This window comes from Microtus pennsylvanicus, chromosome 17 (genome assembly GCF_037038515.1).
Source record: "Microtus pennsylvanicus isolate mMicPen1 chromosome 17, mMicPen1.hap1, whole genome shotgun sequence".
Classification (NCBI taxonomy): Eukaryota; Metazoa; Chordata; class Mammalia; order Rodentia; family Cricetidae; genus Microtus; species Microtus pennsylvanicus.
In genome coordinates, this window is record NC_134595.1 from 37716147 (window position 1) to 37737277 (window position 21131).

At 54.4% G+C, this 21131-nt stretch overlaps 1 protein-coding gene across 3 annotated transcripts; it reads left to right on the forward strand.

The window, feature by feature from the left end:
* The first annotated feature begins 970 nt into the window (after nucleotides 1-970).
* On the forward strand, nucleotides 971-14131 carry Wnt6 (Wnt family member 6). 3 transcript variants are annotated; one of them, XM_075951325.1, is made up of 5 exons: nucleotides 971-1525; nucleotides 10342-10406; nucleotides 11314-11534; nucleotides 11765-12099; nucleotides 13378-14131. In XM_075951325.1, exons 1-5 carry the CDS (start codon nucleotides 1446-1448, stop codon nucleotides 13952-13954), a joined length of 1278 nt encoding a protein of 425 aa, XP_075807440.1. In that variant the 5' UTR covers nucleotides 971-1445; the 3' UTR covers nucleotides 13955-14131. The 3 variants fall into 3 exon arrangements, with proteins under 3 accessions (XP_075807440.1, XP_075807441.1, XP_075807443.1); XM_075951326.1 differs by lacking the exon at nucleotides 10342-10406 and having other exon boundaries at nucleotides 974-1525; XM_075951328.1 differs by lacking the exon at nucleotides 971-1525 and having other exon boundaries at nucleotides 10341-10406.
* Nucleotides 14132-21131: the final 7000 nt, after the last annotated feature.

The window sequence follows — 21131 nt, forward strand, 5'->3', positions numbered from 1 at the left end:
CTTTTCCCTCTGGTGTGAAATGTCTGCCACGTGGGCTTAAGGTCCCTGTCTAAGGTTGATGGGCCCTCTAGATAGTGGTGGCAGAGAAATTGGCTCCTGCTTCGGAATGTCCGCACCACCTGTCCCTCGCCACTCCTGGGGCACGTCGGGGGGCCTCTGCCCCAGGCCAGAGGAGCAGAGGCTGCCGCCCCGCTGCCAGCCACTTGGCTTGATGAATGGAGCTGTCCCTCCTCCCCACGAGGCCTTTGATCTCTTCCGCGTGGGGAGGGGGTCAGGGGCATCAAAGACATTTTTGTGGCATTAGAGAATCAGATAAACCACCTCACCTGCAGCTGGCTCTCCCACCCCTTCTGCCCGGGCCAAGTTGGGGGAGAAACTCGAGGCAGGGACCCGAGGACAAGCGAGACCCCACTACAGCAAGCGCTGACCCCTCTTCTCTAGGAAGTCCGCAAGCTCGGTCCTCCATCTCACTTATGAGTAGCGAATGCTGGAGCGCAGGCCCTGGAGAGGCTCCACTTGCAGTCTTATCTCCCCCACAGTGTCCGCCCCCCCCCGCGCTGGCTGGGGAACTAGAACCCAGGCCTCGGGCTGGCTCCCTTGCTGGGGCAGCGGCTGCAGAAGGGGCAAGTAACACGGAGTTAGCTATCCGCAAGAAAGTAACGCCTCCGAAGTGTGTTGGGCCGGCAGTCGAGTTGGACAGCCTGTGTGGAGCGAGCATCCCGCGTCCTGAGCGGACTTCCTCACTAGCCCCCATCTGTATCTCCCTGCACAATGTTCCCTCCCCCCCAAACTCCCTCATTCCTGGGAAGTTTTCTCTCTTTACAGTCAACAAACCTGTCAAACTTCTCCCAGCTAGTCCCCCTTTCCCAGTTCCTCTCCCCCCCACCTCCTCCCCCATTACTCTTCCCTACTATTCCTCCAGCCACTCAGCGCAGCGGGCCCGGGGATGGCAGAGGACAACCTCGGAGAGGCGAGAAGAGGAGCAGGCGGGCGGGTCCCGCACCCAGGAGCGCGCGCGGGCCCCGCCCCAGCACCCGGCTCCCGCCCTTCGCTGCGCTCTGCGCCCGCCGCCCCGGGGCGCACGGCTCCTTCCCAGGAGTCCCGCCGCCTGACTGTCGCAACTGCCACCCCGAGGCCCCCCTGTCCCCCTCCCCCGCCCACGCTTCGGCCCCGCTCCCCTCCCACCCCCGCCCCCGGCTCTGATTTCTTCTCTCCAGCGAGCTCTGCAGGAGACACAGGCTGCTCGGTCCGCTCTCCGCCTCCGCCGCGCCCTCCTCGCCGGGGATGGCCCCCCCTGCCGCCACCGCCGCCGCCGGCGGAGTCCTCGTCTCCCGGCAGCCGCCTCGGTCTCCGCGCTTGCCCTAAAGCCCGGCGGTCCGCGAGCCCCGGCTCACCCCGCAACCTCGCCCCCCTCACCCGTGCCAGACTGCGGTAGAGCGCTCACGATGCTGCCGCCGGTGCCCTCCCGCCTCGGGCTGCTGCTGCTGCTGCTCCTGTGCCCTGCGCACGTCGGTGGACTGTGGTGGTGAGTGCTGAGTGGGACTGTCCCCCGCGCAATTCCAAACGCCAGAGGGTGGGGACCCAGAGCCAGTCTTGGGGCTCAGTGCCGCGATCCTGCTGCCTTCAGGCTCTACCCGCTCAGAGATCCCAACCACCGGGCGGTTGCACCAGGACCCTCGCAGACAGTTCCTTTCTAGTCTCTGCCCCAGACATCTGAAGTGCCACTTTGACACTCCCTATGCCTGGATATTCTATTGTGTTTCTTCCCCCTGTGTTCTCCCTTCCCCCAAAGAAATGTGTCCAATTCATATCGCAAGGAATTGGCAGGTAGGTCAGGGAAAGCTGCTGGATGTCATGAGATCCATAGTGAGAGATTAGGTGAGGACAGGAGAAAAAGCGAGGAGAGTTCTGTAGCTGGATTTGAGGGGAAAGATGGGAACAAGGTGGGAAGCTGTAAGGCAGAGGGTCAAACAGCTGCCTCTTTCAGTCCGTCCGTTACCTATACCTATGGCCTCACCATTGCTGGCTCTTTCAGCATGGGCGGTGTGGAGGAAAAGGGAATGTAAATGGGGAAACTGAGTCAGGACTCTGACTTTCTTTACTGCTTTCTCCCCAGCAAGTAAGAAAGACAGGAAGGAGATTCTGGAAGCCGGCCCTTCCAGACGTGGGAAGTAAAGATTTTTTTAAAATGTGTAGCGGAGATGTGGGAACCGGGGAGTGTCCTAGTGAAGCGAGTAAGAGCCAGGCCAGTCGAGAGATGGGGCAAATTCTCAGACTGGACTCTGGGGATTGGATTTAGCCTGAGCAGACACCTAGAATGCGAAGATTTCCAGAGGTTTGAGCCTTGAGGGGTAGGATAGGGGAGGAGAAGCGGGGGCCCCGCTGGGACAACTCAGATCCAAATCCTCAAGACTTTTTTTCCTCTTAGTTTTTAGAGCCACAAACACCCGCCCGGAATAGCTCTGTGTTCAGAGAGGAGGGTTTTGGGCAGTGGATTAGCCAATCCTAAGAAAGCAAGGACTTCTATATTTGCATATCGCCGCCTCATTGGCTGAACTCCTACTCTCTACCCTCTCTCACCCGCCTTCGCGGCTTTGGACCCAGGGGTGGGGCAGGCCCATCCCTCTCTCCGACTGAGATTGAGTAGTATGCCCACACAGGAAGCCGTTGGCCGCTATCCTTCCGCGATGCGGGAGAGACATCCTCGTGGGTGTCAGTGAGACGGCAAATACAAGACCCAGGTTCGGGTTAGGGAACATGCGTCTTTAGTTTAGTTGCAATGCAGTCCTTAGCAGTTTTGACAGCCGGATCTAATCTCAGCCATTAAATCTGTGGTTTTAAGCGAATCACTTCCCCACCCTACCCTACCAACTCAGTTTTTAAAGAACAGTCTCCCTACCTGCTAGGATTGCCGAGAAGACAGGGAAGGAAGATCTATAGAATGATCTGACATTAGGAGCCTTCTTCCCCATCCACCTTTTCATCCCATAGGCCCCCTGGGGATGAAAAGTGGGGTTCCCTTAAATTCAGAGAAAAGAGTCAAAAGTAATACTTGGTAAAGAGCTCCCTCTCTCCTCTTAGACACCTTTCCTAATTTTACTCTTTCTCAAGATGCAGGGCAGGGCTGTCCCTGCCATCTCGTTCTTCCTTCCCCATTGGTCTAAATTGTTCTTTCTAACAAATTAAAATACCACTTCCTCCACAAAGCTGTCATTCTGAGGGGCCAGTGGCCTCCACCCCACTGCAATCCGGAGCTCCTACCATGCTCTGAGCACTGGGCAACTGTGAAGTTACCGCACTTTACTGGTAATTGTCTTTTCTGGGAATCTTTTTGTCCTGTTCCTTTGTCTCGAGAGTTCTAGAACCCCAAGAGAACATAGGTGCCGGACACAGGTTTTCTGGGTTTGTATCTGTGAGGGTTCCTTTGTTTGGGAAGGACTGCTGGGTGGGAGCCAAGCTGAGGGAGAGGGGCCTGGGCCCTCTGGAGATTGACCCTGAAGCTGGGAAGCAGGGAGTGGGGGAGGAGGGGAGGAGGGCAGGTGTGGGAGAACACAGGGGCCTTCATGGCCACAGCTGCAGTGGGGAGCTGAGTGAAGAGTGAGGGCCAGCGTGATAAGGTGGCCAGCACATGCTTCTCTCTCAGCTGTGTCTCAGCGAGAACCTGCGCCTCCCACCTGCCTTGGCCCCTTTCCTTTATTCCTTTGGTCTGATCCCAGGTTGACTTTCATGGTCTTTGATTCCTGCTCATGCTCCTCCCCCATCATAGCCTTCCCAGGCCAGGCCTGAGCCTGTGGGTGAAGTCTTGCTTGGTATTAGCCTGAGGTTCTTGGCCACTTTCTACCCTAGCTCCCCAGTCTCACTAGAGCTAGGTACTTCAGAACTGGTGTCTGGGACCTTCTGTGCTGCCCTCTTCTCAGAGAAAGGAAGAAACTCCGTGGGTGACCAGAAAAGCAGTGTGGCCTACAGTAGCCATTTCCAGAATCGAGCTGTGGTCATGAGAGAGGCTGGGAAGACTCTGACTGCCTAGGCCACTAAAAGAGAGTCCTGAGCTGGGTGGTAGTGGTGGCACATGCCTTTAATCCCAGCACTAGGGAGGCAGAGACAGGTGGTCTACAGAGCGAGTTCCAGGACAGCTAGGGCTATTACACAGAGAAACTCTGTCTCAAAAAAACAAAACAAAACAAACAGAACAACCAAACCCCACCCCCCAAAAAAAGAGGGTCCTGGAGGAGAGTGACCCAGGCCCTGGATCAGTCAGTTCAGGAACCAGGCCTTCTGGCTCCAAAGACATTTATCTTCCACCTTTCTCTTCCCTCCACCTCCTCTCAAGGCAATGCAAGATTTCTATTTTTAATTTTTCTTGTTTAGTTTTGAGACAGGGTCTTGCTATGTGGCGGCGCATGCCTTCCAAACTCTGCCGCCAGCCTCTGTGTATCTCTCCAGTGTAACCATATCTTTGTGAATCCCAGAATCCCAGATTCCAGGACACTGGCCAGGCCCTCCTGAGGTCATATTGCTCAGTTCCTGCCTCCAGGCCATCCATCCAACCTGTGTTCTGCCCTCCCTCTGTCCTGAGAGTAAGGGCAGGAAAGAGGCTCTGGCTCCTGGATCACCAGGTCCCCCCTCCTCCTCTGCTCCCCTCTCCACAATGTCTGAGCCATCTTTATTTCTACCTTCAATCAGTGGCTGTAGAAAATAGCACACTCTCATAGAAGAGCCAAGTCCATCTCCCTTCTTCGCTCTTCCTCTTTCCTCCCTGTGAGCAAAACCAATTCTCCCCTGTTTCACCAGGAAGAAGTCTACACCCAGTCATCCACTTAGCTAAAACCCAGGGGCAGGCTCGCTGCTGACCCCACAGGGAGGCAGGAAAAGGACCAGACCTCTTGCTGGTACTCAGGCTTTCTGGATGCTCTGTGTGCCCATACTCGTCCTGGTCACTAGACCATCCTGTCTTTATCTGGAGCCCTTGACCTCTCCTGGCCAATGCTGAGGCTTACTCACATCCAAGTTCCAGAGTAGGGATGGCTTGGGGGTGGGGTAGCCATCCAGTCCCTTTTCCAGGCCTCAGCCTTGGCAGCTTCCCTTCTGGGGAGACAATGAGGCTAAGAGCAGAAAAGGGCAGGGGCTAAAGGACGCTGGCTTGATCCCGGCCAGAACATGCCCTGGGCCCACCAGAGTCCTGGCACTGTGACATTTCCTGGGGTGTAGTGGGGGCTGGGGGTGTGAGGCTCCCTCCTGCCCCGTTCACATCTGAAGCCAGGAGTTGGTGGCTGGAGGTCAGTGGGAGGCCCCATCACCAGGGCCCTGCAAGGGGGATTCCAGAATGTGTACTTTGATGGGGAAGTGCAGCTGCGGAGGGAATGGGGCGGGCAGCAGCCAGCCCAGGCCAGCCAGCAGGAGGCCTCAGGGAACCGGACGCCTACCCACTGCAGACTGGTGAGAGCGCCCCCTAGCCGGCATTTTGAGAAATGTGGCCAGGAGGAGACTTTGGCTGGTTATACCCGCCCGGAGCCCTCTGTTTTAATCTCGCATGTGATCTAGAAAGGACCGAGAAGTAACCTAGTCTGTTATGGTCAGTGGTGAGGGTAGAAGGTCCAGGGACAGGAGGGGACTTGCCCAGTGCTAAGCCTGCATGTTGGTAGCTATGATTGGGGCTCTGAGCCCTGCCTCTTTCTCAGCGCTCTCTCCTTGTGTGTGATGGGGGTGGGAATCAAGATGAGGGACAAGGCTTTCACGGGCTCCTTGCTCCCTCCCCCATCCCACCCTCAGAAGAGTGCTCGCCATTCTACACGGAAGAGCAGAAGGTATAACAACTGTCCAGCAGGCATCCAGTGGAGGGCACTGCCTCCGGAGCTTTGGCAAGCAGGAAGTTCTTTTGCACAGTGAACTCTGTCTGGGAAGGGAAAGCCCCTGCCTCTCAAAAAAAAAAAAAAAGATGGAGACAAAAAGACAAAAGTGTGAGGAAGGACACAGGGAACCAAATGTGTCTGCGTGGGGAAGGGCGAGTGGCGAGTGGGGGCCACAGGTGGGCAGTGGGGAGGCAGGGGTTAATGGAGCTGGGGCATCACTGGCTTTGATGTGGTGGTTGGGATGGGGGTAGGGACTGGGGGAGGGGAGCAGTAATTACCGAGTTAGGAGTTAGACAGAGCAGGACAGGACAGGCGGGCGGGCACAGGCCCGGCAGCCTCAGCAGCCGTCAGGCAACATTTTTCTGCCCCCTTTCCACCACCCACCTCCCCCACCTCCACACACCCCCACCCACAGCCCCAGGGCTCAGAGCTCCCTCTGCTGGCTCCTAGGAGGTGGGGTTGGATGTAGGATCTTGGGGGTAAGGAGTTGGGGGCGGGTAGGAGAGACTGGCATGCTTGCTGTGAGGTTTTCCTAGGGGTTAGGCACTCCTAGGAAGTCTGTGGTCCCTTGGCCTCAGTGAGCCATTTGGTCAAGAGGATGGATCCTGGGCGCCCTGGTCCCTGGATAGGCTGAATGGAGACCCACAGTGGACAGGAAAGACAGAATGTTGCAGAAAGGACATTCTGGGGATCCCACACCTACCACCTACATCCCAACCTCTTGCCCTGCACTGAGCAGGCCTGAGAATACAGCATTTGATGGAATCCACTCTCTGTCCAGGCCAGTATACATGGCGGGGAGGGATTACGATGTCCATTTTCCAGTCGAGGAACTGGTGTTTAACTTTTACCGCCCATCTAACAAATATTAAGTGTGTTTCGCATGCCAGGAACTCACACTACATTACACAAGCAAGTGACAGAGCTTAGATCCAGCTCACGCCTGGACCCCCAAAGCCCTGAGTGTGTCCCACTGAAGTGAGGACACCATGCGCACTTGTGAGATTCCTGTCTTTAATGAGACTGAGGAGACAAGACAAGCAATCACAAGCAAGGCACATTCAAATGAGTGACAGCCAGGATGCAGGCTGTGGCTCCTGAGGGTCAGACCTCTAAGGTGAGATTGGAGGGATGCTGGCTAAGAACATCCTGATGGCTTACAATTGTCGAGGAAGCGGCCTTGAGACCAGAAATGTGGCCTGGGATGGAGTCAGGCCCCAGAGCAGCAATGAATTGTGTGGTACAACCGTGAGAGGCCACCTGGGGTCTTCTCATGGCTCAGGCAGTTATCTCCATACCAGCTTTGGGTGGTCACATTCTGTTCTCGCAGCACTGGAGGATGAGCCCACAGCCTCAAGCATGCCAGGCAAGGGTTCTACGACAAACTTTTTATTTTGAGATAGGATCTTACTGAGTTTTCCAGAAGGCCCTTGAGCTCACAATCCTTCTACCCCAACTTCCTGAGGAGCTGCCACGGGACCAGCTCCTGTTGGTGGATGTTTGTTGCTGTGGAGATTTTATAGCCGAAGCTCTTGGCCAAAAACTTGCTATGTAGATCAGGCTGGCTTTTGACTCCCAGAGACCCACCTGCCTCTGCTGCCCAAGTGCTGGGATTAAAGGTGTGTGCCACCATGCCTGGCTCTGTTTCTATTTTTTTTCTTGTTTTTTGTTTTTCGAGACAGGGTTTCCCTGTGTAATAGTCCTAGCTGTCCTGGAACTAGCTCTTGTAGACCAGGCTAGCCTCAAACTCACAAGGATCTGCCTGCCTCTGCCTCCTGAGTTCTGGGATTAAAGGCGTGCGCCATGACCACCCGGCCTCTGTTTTGATTTTTAAATAACCTGTTTTGCAATGAGGAGTCCCCTCCAGGAAGTGGCCAGCAACCATCACCTCTGCTCATCTTGCTCACCTGCGTGACCGTGAAGTAGCTGAGGTGAACGAGCTAGTCTTCACCATCCCCTTTTATTCTCCGAATCCAGAGGCAGAAGAGTAAGCCAAATATTGAGGTCTCTGGGTCACACAGGTCACAGATACCGCTGGTAGGAATTGGCTGGACTCTGATGCCATCTTAGTAGACCACTGACCCATCAACTGTAGTCCTGGAGGGAGAATTCTCAGTGCAGGCCAGGACAGTTACGGCTTGTCCCTTCTTGTCTGTACTGAGTTCTTTTCGGGCAAGCCATGTTCTCTGTGCCCACATGTGGCAGTAAGATTATATCCCAGAGAGTATGTCGTGTATCGATTCTTTACCACCATGCGTTTAAGGATTTAAAATATACAAATTGCTCTAAACGTGTGTGCACCTTCTCTGGGCTGACCCCAGGTCACCACTGATCCATAGTCCCCCAAAGCAGAGTTCATTACATAAGGGGAAAAAAAGGACTGGAAACAAAGTAAATGAGAGGGCACCAGAGAGGAGGTGAGGGCTGCTCCAAGGTGGAGTCAGACATCACCACGGAGACTGGAGGGCTTCTTGCATCAGCAACCCACCGTTTCTTCTGAAGCCCACAGAGGAAACTGACTGGTCTGGAATGGCTCAGCCCACCCAGAACTGACAAAAACCAGGGTCCGAGGTAGGGCTGGGTAGTTTGTTCACTACCCTGTGTCTTCTCTGGAGTTTCACTTCCTATGCCTTTAGGACTGGAGTGAGGACAGGAGGGCAGGGAACAAGCTGGTCCCCTGGGATTCCAGTGTTATCACTGCCCATCCCTCCTCCTGACCAGCTGGTAAACAAGTTCCCAGGAAGCCAGCCAGTCCCTCAACCCTGTGAAGGGCCAGCCCCACCTCCTGGGGGCCCTGCCTGCAGAGCCCCATGATTCCTTTCCTATCTCCAGCTCCTGGGAAGTGGACAAGGCCAAGAGGGTTTAGCAGTTCTTCCTTGCTACCCCCAAACTCTTTCCTGCTCTGCTAAGGGAGGAGGCGGGAGCGGGGGAGGGACGGGGCAGAGTGACCTTGGGAAGATAAGCCCATCCAACCTTGGGAAAGTAGGGAGTGTGCCGAGGGCAGGGGTGGGGTGGGGGTGAGGCTGGGGGGAACTTAGCAGTAGGGGTGCCGTGGAGATGGGGACTGTGAGTTTTCAGAGCCTCATGCGGTCAGGAGGAGTAGAGTGTGCAGGTGGTAGAGGGGAGCTGAACAGCTGCAGAGAGGCTCGCTCCTCTCATCTGGGGGGGGGACATGTTTGAGGCGACACTAAGAGTCAGGAAATGACACCACATCAATGGGACCTGGACTCGAGGGGGGCTTATGGCTCATTCATTCCCGAACATATGGTAAGCATTCATTGCCAATATATAGCTGCATCTATTTGTCTATAATGTAGAATTCAAGACGTGCAAATCTTCTGAATAAATGTCGCAGGGATATAAATCAGGGACCCAAAAAGCTTCCACAAGAAGATAAAGAAAAAAGAAGAAGAAAAAAAAAAGACTCTCCCAACAACGAGGAAGCTCATAACCTTATCTCCCTACCTGAACAACCTTGCTGGAAGCCACTCAAATCCAAATCCTTTTTTAATGAGGTGGATAAGTGGACAGATTTATTAATGAAGATGTATACAAAAAGATAAGACCGGATTCTTTTTGTAGTGCAATTTTCAGTCTAGACATTAGTAAAGAGGGGATACAAACAGGGAATGGACAAAGTACCAATGGGACCATAGCAGTCTCAGTTGGGGGTAGGGTATTTAGGCAGGTGGAGGAGCAGAGGAGACTGATCAATTCTCCAAGGTCATTGGGCCGTGGTGAGCCAGCTTGGGCTGTCTTAACCTTGGCTCACTGTTCATTACTCCATCTGTTCCTTCTCTGGGGCTAAGAGAGGGGTTAGGGCTGGTGCTGGGCAGGTCCCAAGCTCAATATAAGGGAATCTCTGCTGCATGTTTCTGCCCAGAAGAGATGCTTGATCTTGAAGTATTTGGATAGGGATAACAGTATTCCTAATCCCCTCTCATAAGTGTGTGTGTGTGAGAGAGAGAGGGGGGGGAGGGAGGGAGGGAGGGAGGGAAAGAGAGAGAGAGAGAGAGAGAGAGAGAAAGAGAGAGAGAGAGAGAGAGAGAGAGAGAGAGAGAGAGAGAGAGAGAGAGAGAGAGATGGGGCTTTCACATCTTTCTGCAAACACCTCTTTGAGCGCCTCATCTCCAGTGCTGAGAGTTTTACCTTAAGACCTACATTCCTCCGGCTGCTATTTAAGACCATCACATCTCAGAACATGCCTGGGCAGCCTGCACTTGTGGAGTAACCAGGGGACTGTGGGGCGGTTGTGCACGGAAGCAAAGCTGAGAAGGTGGCCACCCCAACCTGTCACCCTCTATTGCCAAGGTTTATAGCCCACTGCCTCCAGTGTGCACCCCACCCCTCAATCTTTCTTCCCCTGCCCTCTGCAGAAGGGTTTTAAATGGTCTCCAGTTAACCTCCCTAGCTCTGCCCACATATCCCTTCAAGCCCGAGCTCTTAGCTGTGTTCAAATAGGAGCTATCTGATTCAAGCGGTTTCCCCCCAGGTGTGAATTCCTGGCTGACAACCTATGGACAGCGAGTGGCAGCTCTCTCCTCAGGTGGAATGAAGGTGGGCAGGGCAAAGAGGCTGCTGACAGTGTGCAGAACTCCCCATCAGGTCTCTACCCACCAAACCAAACATCACCCCCCCTCCGCCCTGCTGTTGGTTATACCACGCTAGCACACGGGGCTTGGCTTGGCGCCACCTCTCTCTGGGAAAGCCAGCTACCCTGGAGCAAGAGAAGGGTCATCATCACCTATCTGCCAACAATGCTGAGCAGCTCCCAGCTCCTTCCTCCAGCTGTCTAGCTCAGGGAAACGGGCGGGGGAGGGGAGCAGGGTAGGAGGCCCACCTCAGCCATCTAAGCAACAATTTCTCATTTTACAGAAGAAGTTGAACTCAGAGTCTCGGTTCCCGAGACTCTCTAGTACCTCGTTGGCTGTTTTGTCGTTCAGATGGCCCCTGCTTTGTACTGGGGCTGTCCGGGTTGCAGCCCACATCCTTCCTTGATAGGATCTACTTTTATTACTTTTATTTAGAATACTTTCTTTTATTAAGCGGGTGGGTTTTTTTTTTAAAAAAAAACAGCTTTCTTGATCTTTTTTTTCTACTAATTTCTTCCTTGTTTCCCCTTTGGGCAAGGTCTATTGAATTTTAACCTTGGCCTCCTTGGTGACAGCTACCTTCACCTAAGTTCCTTTAAGGGTTTATTAATGAAGATGCCCACGGAGGGATAAGACGGAATCCTTGCTGTGATGCAGTTTTCAGCCTATACTTTAGTAGAGAGGGGCACAGACTTGGAAAGGGAACGGGGGGGGGGGGGGAGCAATATCAGTCTCAGGGGTAGGACTGAGAGACTGCAGCACCTGGCTGTGGGCTGAGTGGGGCTAGTCCCCTCTTCTTCACCCCCCCCCAACTCTACCCCAGGTCTTTTGTGTTTGGGGTGTATCTCCTGACCTGCTCTTCTGCTCCCCAGGGCTGTGGGTAGTCCCCTGGTCATGGATCCTACCAGCATCTGCAGGAAGGCCAGGCGGCTGGCAGGACGGCAGGCTGAGCTGTGCCAGGCAGAGCCGGAAGTGGTGGCAGAGATTGCCCGGGGCGCAAGGCTGGGGGTCCGAGAATGTCAGTTCCAGTTCCGTTTCCGACGCTGGAACTGTTCCAGTCACAGCAAGGCCTTTGGGCGCGTCTTGCAGCAGGGTTAGTGTGTGAGAGGCCCCGGAGGGAGGCGCTTTTTCCTTGGGGGGGGCGGAGGGGCAGGTTTGGGGAAGCTGCTTGAACCCTATCTCTGTTTTACCCATAGGCATTCTGTCCACCTTGCCCCTCCACACCTGTCTCCCAGATGGCCCAGGACAGGCTGAGGAGGGGGTTCCTATTTCCATCTATGATACTGGGCACTCACTGACCTCGGCTCCGTCCTCCCTCCGCAGACATTCGAGAGACAGCCTTCGTGTTTGCTATTACTGCAGCCGGCGCCAGCCACGCGGTCACGCAGGCCTGTTCCATGGGAGAGCTCCTGCAGTGTGGTTGCCAGGCACCCCGTGGGCGAGCACCACCTAGGCCCACTGGTCTTCTGGGCACCCCTGGACCTCCAGGACCAGCAGGTTCCCCAGAAGCCAGTGCAGCCTGGGAGTGGGGAGGCTGTGGAGATGATGTGGACTTCGGGGATGAGAAGTCAAGACTCTTTATGGATGCACAGCACAAGCGGGGACGTGGCGACATCCGTGCACTGGTGCAACTGCACAACAATGAGGCAGGCAGGCTGGTGCGTATGGGCAGGAGCTGTAGGTATCATGCCTGAGTGTGGAAGTGTGGGTGTGCAAGAGAGCGCCAGTGGGTGTGGCAGAGTGTGGGTGGCAGCGTATTTGTGGTAGCGTGGGCACGAGTAAAGGTGTGACTTGTAGGATGGTGTGTGTGTGGGAGCAAGACAGGGAGCGCTGGGAAGACTGGAACTTGGGCAGGGACATGGATACACATGGCGGGTGAGATGTCCGTTCTAGAGGGCTGGGGATGGGGGTGCTGAGAGGAACAGTGAGCAGAGTTGGGGGATAGTACGTCTAGAATAGTACTGAGGGCCAGTAGAGACCCAAGGAGGGGTGCGCATCCCTCTGAAACATGACGACGTGGATGCCAAGGCAGGAGCATGGTTCTGAGAGGCTAGAAATGAAATTAAGACTAGAAGCCACGGGAAGGTCTGGGGTCTGGTGGTAGAGGTACCAGAGAAAGCGAGGGTTAGAATGGGGCCTAGAACTGACTTGGAAGGGGCTGAAGGATCATGAGTCCAGTGGGAAATCGGCAGAGGCCAGGACGGCCCAGACCCAGCTTCAGACCAGCAAGCAAGGGAGGAGAGAGAGTACGGGACCCTGTTCTCCTTAGTGCATTCAGGTGGGGCCTCCTACATCCTACATCTCAGTTCCTGAGTAGCTGAAGAACATCCCTCCACACATTCTGTGTCCTTTAGGGCTCAGCCCAAGGCGTCAGGCAAACTGGAAGGAGGGGGCCTAGGAGAGAAATGTCCGGACAGGCCCACATACCTGTTGAGAGGGTTGGGGAGGGGTGACAGAGACAGAGGCCCAGGCGGCTGGCTGTGTCTGCTCAGCTCTGCCTGGGGCCGCGAGGGGCAGGAATGAGGAGGCTGGGTTGGCAGGAGGGCTAGGCTGCGACAGCTGACACTTCTCCCCACTCCAGGAAGAATGGAGAATCTCACCACTGCGTCCATTCTATTCTCTCCCGCTCCCTGGCTTCGGACCCTGGAATTTCTGCTCTACTGTTTCCACTTCCCACTCTCTTACTCCTTCATCTTTGTCATTCTTCCTCCCCTCTAAGCGGTCGTTTTCTGAATTTTCTCCTTCTAACCGTATGTCTACCTGCCTGCATCCTTCCTCCCTCCCTCCCTCCCTCCCTCCCTCCCTCCCTCCCTCCCTCCCTCCCTCCCTCCCTTCCTTCCTTCCTTCCCTCCTTCGCCACCCTCTGCTTCCTTTGCTTTCTGTTGGTCCCCTGCTTCTTTCTGCCCCGCCTATCGCCCGCCCCTCTGCTCCTGCAGGCGGTGCGGAGCCACACGCGCACCGAGTGCAAGTGCCACGGGCTGTCGGGTTCGTGCGCTCTGCGCACCTGCTGGCAGAAGCTGCCTCCGTTCCGCGAGGTGGGCGCAAGGTTGCTGGAACGCTTCCACGGAGCCTCTCGCGTCATGGGCACCAACGACGGCAAAGCCCTGCTGCCCGCAGTCCGCACGCTCAAGCCTCCAGGCCGAGCCGACCTCCTCTACGCTGCCGACTCGCCCGACTTCTGTGCCCCCAATCGGCGCACCGGCTCGCCGGGCACGCGCGGCCGCGCCTGCAACAGCAGTGCCCCGGACCTCAGCGGCTGCGACCTGTTGTGCTGCGGTCGCGGACACCGCCAGGAGAGCGTACAGCTCGAGGAGAACTGCTTGTGCCGCTTCCACTGGTGCTGCGTGGTGCAGTGCCACCGCTGCCGCGTGCGCAAGGAGCTCAGCCTGTGCCTCTGACCCGCCGCCTGCCTCGCAAATGCGCGCAGCCCTCTTGGCAATCTGCGGGACCACTGGATTCCAGCAGGCGGCGCTGTCTGAACCCAGCTGCTCTCTAGGGAAAATACATATCTAAGCCTTGAGACACTTGCAGGGGCTGGGAGCTTGAGGTTTACACGTGCCTACGAAGGCTTGAGGACCCTGCCCCTCCAGCATTCCCCAGAAGGGTCCAGTGCCGGAGACGATGCAAACTCTCCCTCCCTTTGGCCTCCCAGATGGAAATAAAAAAAAAAAAAAAAAAAAAAACAAAAAACCACACACCAGACTCTGGCCTCTGGAGATGGTACTCCTCAGAATTACTGGGTTGGCTGGGCAAGTTAAGTATCAATAAAGACATTTAAACCAATGGACAGGACCCACAGTTTGAGGGAAGGTAGCCTTAGAGGGCCAGGATATGGAAGGAAGGTGGTCCTGATAAACTAGCATTTTGGCCTGAATCTATAATCCCACCCTTCACCAAGGCAGGGGAGGGTGAGGGAGGGTTCCTGGAAACCCTATCTCTCTCCTTTGGCACCCTTTTGTTAATTTTTATCCACACCGAGCACCTGAATCTTGAGGACAAGTGATTCCATTTTAAAGGGACATAAAGGGCCCAGAAGTTTCTAGTAGTGTGCTCAGTTGTCAGGCCTTTGTGTTAATTTTTAGGGCAGTATGCCTATTTCTGTGACTCCTGAGGAAATCATGAGATTAAAGGTCTTTATAAGCTAAAATACAGTGGAACTGTTGTCAGGGGCACCTGCTTTTGTCACAGACAAAACCAGCCCTGCAGCCGCTCTAAACAGACGTCCAAGCTGGTCTGGAGATCACCCTGTCAGGGAAAGTGCTTGCTTTGCAGGCACAAGGGCTGACCCTGAGTTCCATCCCCAGAACATTAAAAAGCCCAACATGGCCAGGAGCTGGTGGCTCATGCCTTAAATCCCACCCCTCCAGAGGCAAGTGGAACTCTGAGTTTGAGGTCAGTCTGGTCTACAGAGTGAGTTCCAGGATGGTCAGGGCTACACAGAGAAACTCTGTCTCAAAAAACAAAACAAAAAAACAAACAGACCCAACATTGTGGTGTACTTTTAATCCCAGCCCCAGGGAGGGGGAGACAAGAAGCTTACTGAGGCTAGCTCGCCAGCCTGGCCTACTTGTTGGTGATTTCCCAAGTGAAAGACTGTCTCAAAAAGGGAGGGGGGCTATCAGAAGACACAATAGATAAAAGTGCATGCTCCCTTAATGACCTGAATTTGGTTCCCAGAGCAACACAATAGATGGAATAAACAGACTCATATATATATGAGTCTGTTTTTTCAATAAATAATAATTTCAAAAGGCAGCACCCAAGTTTGTCTCTTGGCACCCATATGTACACACACACACACACACACACACACACACACACACACACACACACACACCATACAGACTGCTTGCCCAGTATCGTGTTTCTGATCACACTCAGAGGAAACAAGTTTGTCCCAGGGGCTTGTTTGGCACCCAACCATGATTTTTTTTAAGCTGGTTCCCCTCAGGATGCTGATTGTGAGGAGTTAAAAGGGTCACATGACTAGTTCTGGGTTCTCTAGAGTTGAGGCTTATGCCCTCATCTGCAACCCAAGAGAACAGGGTGAACACCCCAATTGTGGAATAGCCCCCCGTTGCAAAGACTACAGTTGGGGGATGACTCCTACCCTTCCTGGCCCAGACTATTGAGTTTGAAGCCAGTGTAGCGCAGGCCAGCGTGGCCCTGTTTCTCTACCTGTGTGGCCTCACTCTCATTCACTTATCCCTTGCTAAATAACAACAGCCTCAATGTAACCATTCAGTATTCTTTTTGGACAGCTGTGTGCCAGAACTCAGCTCCCTGGTTTGGTTCAGAGGACAGACCACATGCAGAGTGCCTGGGGTCATTCTGCTGGAAGATGTGCTGGCCTAGGGAGCTCTTGAGGGCTTGTTTCCATGCCTAAGGACTCTGGTTCTCCAGTGATCTCCTCTCTGTGGCTGGCATGGGCTTTCTTCCAGCGTGGTGGCCTGAAGATAGGAAGACTTCAAGAAAGGAGAACGTGTCAAACCCCCAGGCAGATTTTGTCTTCTGAGAGTCCCGACACGGGAGTTATATAATATTACTGTTGCTCTCTCTTGGCTGGAACAGATCACAGAGTCAGCTCAAATTTATGGAGGGAGCAGTGGGAGGAAAGACAAGGAATCTGTAGCCATCTTGGCCCATCTCACACCCTCGGAGAACATCGGGAGGATTTCTTTTTCTTGAGATATGAAGAACACTTAGCATGGAATTTGGTGAATTATGTCACATGTATGTTTCGCGAAGGGCAGTTGTTGTGAGAGTAGGGGCAGAGCGCTGTTGTTTCACGAAGGGCAGTTGTTGCTTTGGGCAGCTCTGACTGCAAATGAAGACATCCAGTTTTCAGCCTAGGCCCAGAGGAATTGCAGAATTTAGTCTGACTTCAGCCACAGCTGAACTGAGTGCACAGACTTCAGTGCTATCATTACAGGCTTCTCTGTCTCTCCTCCACCCCTGTTTCTCTCTATTCCTCAGGCCCTGCCCCTATGTCTGTTGTTTCAGCTCACCACCTCTGTCTCCCACCAGCAGTCTCTCCCCTTGTGGATTTCCTCTCTCTGACAGCTTCAGGCCTCCATGCATAGGAATGATGATTTTCTTTTAAAGGGAGGGGGATCCTGGAGCTGAAGAAACTGCTCGGTGTCTAAGAGCATTTGTTCTATCAGAAGACCCAGGTTCAGTCCCCAGCATCTTCCTGGAGACTCACAACCATCCTTAACTCCAGCTCCAAAGGACCAAACCTCATCTTTGGCTTTGCAGACACCAGACATCCACATGATGCTAAAACATACATACAGGCAAGGCATGCATGCACACACAAAAATAAACCTATTTCTAAAAGTCTCCTCAGTTGTAGTCCCACGAAAGACACTGACTAGTTCAGCTTGAACCAGTAACACTCCCCAGGGAAACATACGCTACTTTGGCAAATTGGCAGACTCCGAAGACCACAGGGGACAGGGGGCACAGAGTTCTTCAAATGAAACAGGGGAAGGGAACTTCAGGACAGACACTAACGGTGGCTTCCAGAACATCCATCTACTCCCAGATGTCTCAAATCAGAGCTTCAGGGCAACCTCACGGAGAATTTGAACTCAGAACTTCCTGACCAAAGAATACTCACTTTTCCAGAGGGGGAGTAGAAATGTCATTAAGGGGCACACAGGGGAGAGGAAAGCTCCGAGGGGTGGAGTTTATAGTCCCAGAGCTTTGGGACGGTGCTGATGCTGTACCACTCTCTCCTCCCCTTCTTTCTCCTGTCTTCCTTTCCCTTCCCTCTCCCACTCTCCCCCATCCCCTTCCTTTCCTTTCCCTATGGCTATGCAAATCACCCAGGCGCTAACAAAGCCCAGCGTTCAACCCAGCGGTTTTTTCAATCTCTTGTACTTCTCAAACAGACCACCAGAGGGCCTCAGAGTTCAACTTCTCTATTGACTGAGAGCTGCAGGAGGAGAAGGACGTCTGGGGAATTCAAGAGCAGGAAGCCCCAGTGGCAATACTAAAAGGAAGCCAAGAGAATCACGGACAGTTTGGGTCACGCTGTCTGGAACCTCTAGGTTGACCAGACCTAGGACTGGGACTCCAGTCTATGTCTCTATGACTGCCTGGTTCTCGTAGGGTGTTCTGAGATGAGACGATTAATATAGATGTTGAGTATTTTCCGCTGTGATACCAAAAAAGCAGACTGAGGCAAATGACATTGAGCCAACGCTACTCCAAGCAGGTTGAAAAGAAGGTAAGACGTAGGTTTTTTTTTTTAAGCCCCTAAGACCCTAAAGACGCCAGCTAAGCAACTAAGAGGCTACCCTGTCCATGTCTCAGTGATTCCGTCACAAAATTGGGCTCTCTGGGAGCTTCTTGGCACCTGGTGAGAATACAGAGTAGACAGCAGTCTTTTTTTTTTTTTTTTGCGAGGAGGGGTATTTCTAGACAGCGTTTCTCTGTGTAGCCCTGGCTGTCCTGAAACTAGCTCTGTAGACCAGACTGGCCTCAAACTCAGAGATCTGCCTGCCTCTGCCTCCCAAGTGTTGGGATTGAAGGCGTGCGCTACGATACCCAGTTCTACTGCAGTCTTGGAGTGGCTAGTCACATAACAGCAATCCATCTTCTTAAGACCAAGTTTCGGAAGGAGGCATGGTGGGAGGTCAGGAGCCTAGTTCTCCGCGAGCACAGAGATGGTACTGTGCTCTTGCATTGCTGCTCAAGGACCCCTGCGAGACAGACCTCAAAAGTGCCCCACTGACATCCGCTCCCCTAGCTCACCCAGCTGCTCAGCCCCAGGCACAGGCAAGGTCCCCTGCTGGCTTTGTGGGGGGGGGGACACATGTGGAACTTGGGCAAAGGGAACGAACACTGAAGCACCCCAGATGTGTGTGTGACCGCATCAGGAAAAGGCAGAACATAGGCAGATGGGTTAAAAGGCCGAGTGGAAGGCCTAGGGTGTGGCTGAGGCCAAGAACTCCCAACTCATCTCTCTTTCCCTTTGAGAGCCACACAGGAGGAATCTAGAGCCCTGGATTAAGAGTAAGCCACTTCCCCTTACCTTGCTGAAGGCAGGGACAACAGGATGGAGGGCCCTTATCCATCTAGAGATCTTCCATCTCTTCTTCACCAAGACCAACTTCTCCAGCTGAGCATCAAGAAGGAACAGGACCAGACTGGGCTAGGCTGGGGTTGTGAGGGTCCCACCTGTTCTCACCCCGTGCCTCCCCCAGCTCTCCCTCCAGGAGACCTCCCCCAGAGCTGCCACAGCTGGAACCATTCTCCAGCGCCTTTCATCCTCCAAACTCCCCACCCCCACCCCCAGTGGCCCCTGTAATTGTGGTCTCTGGCAGGCGGCTGCGGGGGCTGGGGCTGGGCAGAGGGCCAGGTTGCAGGGCAGGTCTGGGGTGGAGACCAGGGGCTGCTGGTGCTGGAAGAGGCTTGGCCATGGATGGCATGGGTCATCCAGGTTGGGACCCCAGATGTACACTCTTCCCTTGGGTTTCGTCTGCACATAGGCCAAAGTCTGTCACTTATACACGTGGGCATCGCTAAGCCTCATGACCTCAGGTCAGACCCATGGTGGGGGCATAGGCTACAAGCATCAGTATTTACCTTCTAGAGTTTCTAAATGGGGGGGTCTTCTCTCTCCCCTTGCACTCTGTGTTTCTTGGGTCCTGCAGCAGAGACCCTTCTCCCTCCTCAGACAGAGGCCAAAAGGAGAAACCGCCAGCTACCCTGCCAAGCCCACAATATTGTCCCAAGGTAGTTTCCTCAACATTGGGAGATGGTTCTGAATACAGATCACCAGGCCTTGTGCCTGGGAAGAGCTGATGCAGTACCTTGGGGCCTAGAATCAATATTCCCACAATAGCCTACTCCAAGGGGGTACATACACTGCTTCAAGTGTGGGGAACACTAAGATGAGCACTGGGCAGGGAGCAAGGAGATGTACACCTTAACTATAGCCTCATTGCCTGGGTCGGGCAGGATCTATTCCAATCTATTCTGGGCCTCAGTTTCCCCAACAGCCAATGGGAATTTGATTCTCCAGCCTCAGATGCCCACCCTGGGGTTGTGCCTCCATCCTGTGTTGAGTCAGACCCGATTGCGGTGCCAGGTGATTGGGATTTGTTCCCGCAGCACCACGGTGGGGGAAAGCTGGGGGGGCGGGGGGGGGCTAGGGTCAGACAAGGCTCTGGTGACACAGGCTGCTTCCTGCCCCCGGTTGTTTTTCCGCTGTCCAGCCAGACTGCTCCCTCGTTGTCCCACCCCAACCCCCAGCAGCCCCAAGCTCTTAATTCCTGACAGCTGCGATGGCTGCCGGCATAGATGGGGGGGGGAGTGTGTCAGCAGCCTGCTGCTGTTCAGGCCACCCCCACCACCTGACAGTCTGGGGGCAAGAAAGGCACCTCCCCTCCAATTCTCCAAGGATGGTCAATTCCTGGAATGGGCCCCCTTTGTCTCTGAGCCCAGAGGCAATGACAGTTCTCTTCTTCTTAAGACAGGGGGTAGGAGAGTGGGGGTGGGGTGGGGTGGGCTCTCTTCAGAGAGAGGGAGCCATGGGATGTGAGGGATGTGATTATGTAGAATAGGAGACTGTTGCCCATTTCACAGAGGACCATGCCAAAGAAGCAGCAGGAGTGGGATGCACTGTCCAGACCCAGGCTAGAGTCAGAACCAGAAGCTAGGGACCCTGGTTTTCGGGCTCTTTCCCTGGTCACAGACACTTGACCAATATGCCCAATATACACGACCAGTTTTCTACCAACAGTGTGAGAGAAGGAAGGGACCCTGGAGTACTAGAGATAGGGCCTTAGGACCAGGACCAGGACCAGGCACGTCTGAAACATCCCTGGGCAACAGCAAGCTGCTTTCAGTGGAGGGCCACGCTGGTGCGGTGGGAGTCAGAAGAACTAAATCCACTTTAGCTCTTTGACTAATTTGCTTTTTGACCTTACATAAGTCATGGCCCTCTCTGGACCTCCGTATTTTCTTGTGAAATTAAGGGGGGGAGGGCTGGATAAAATGTTCTGACTGCCCACTTTTGAATTAGAGGGTTCTCTAGTCCCTGCTCCCAGCTAGAGCCATCCCAAGGCACCTAGGTCTCAACAAGCATTTACTAGAGTCTGGACCATTTTGCCTTTGGTAGCTCACCTTCTACATGAAGTGGGCGCCCTATTACTTATTTCATAAAGGGACAGAGGGTGACTCCAGGAGCGGCTTTGGAAAGTCACAGGGCTAAGCAGGGGGAAAGCCAGGGGTGGTCAAACCCCTTCCCGGGACCTCCACACGCACACCTGTCTCTCTAGGCAAGCTGGGGGAAGTCCCTCCCTAAGTAGAGAAGGCAAAACGGAGGGGCCGGCCTCTCCCCTCCAGTCCCGCAGGTGTGTGCTGGGGTGGGGTGGGACACTCCCCTGCAGCTGTGTTTCAGCTTCAGTGAGGCACATACACTTCAGGTTAACACACAGACCAGCACCCGGGTGCAGGGTGCCAAGAACCAAGACGCCACTACCTCTCCTTCCTTCACCCTCTGCACGCGCTTCCCCCCTCCACCCCACACACACCGCGGACTCAGTGGCCTCGCGGACGGGGACACGAGCACTCCATTCCCTGTCGTGACATCACTTGGGGTAGAACCCTTAGACACTACATGGAGGGGGGGGCAGAGCTCCCCAGCCAGGACAGTCACTCACTCTCCAGGCGGTGG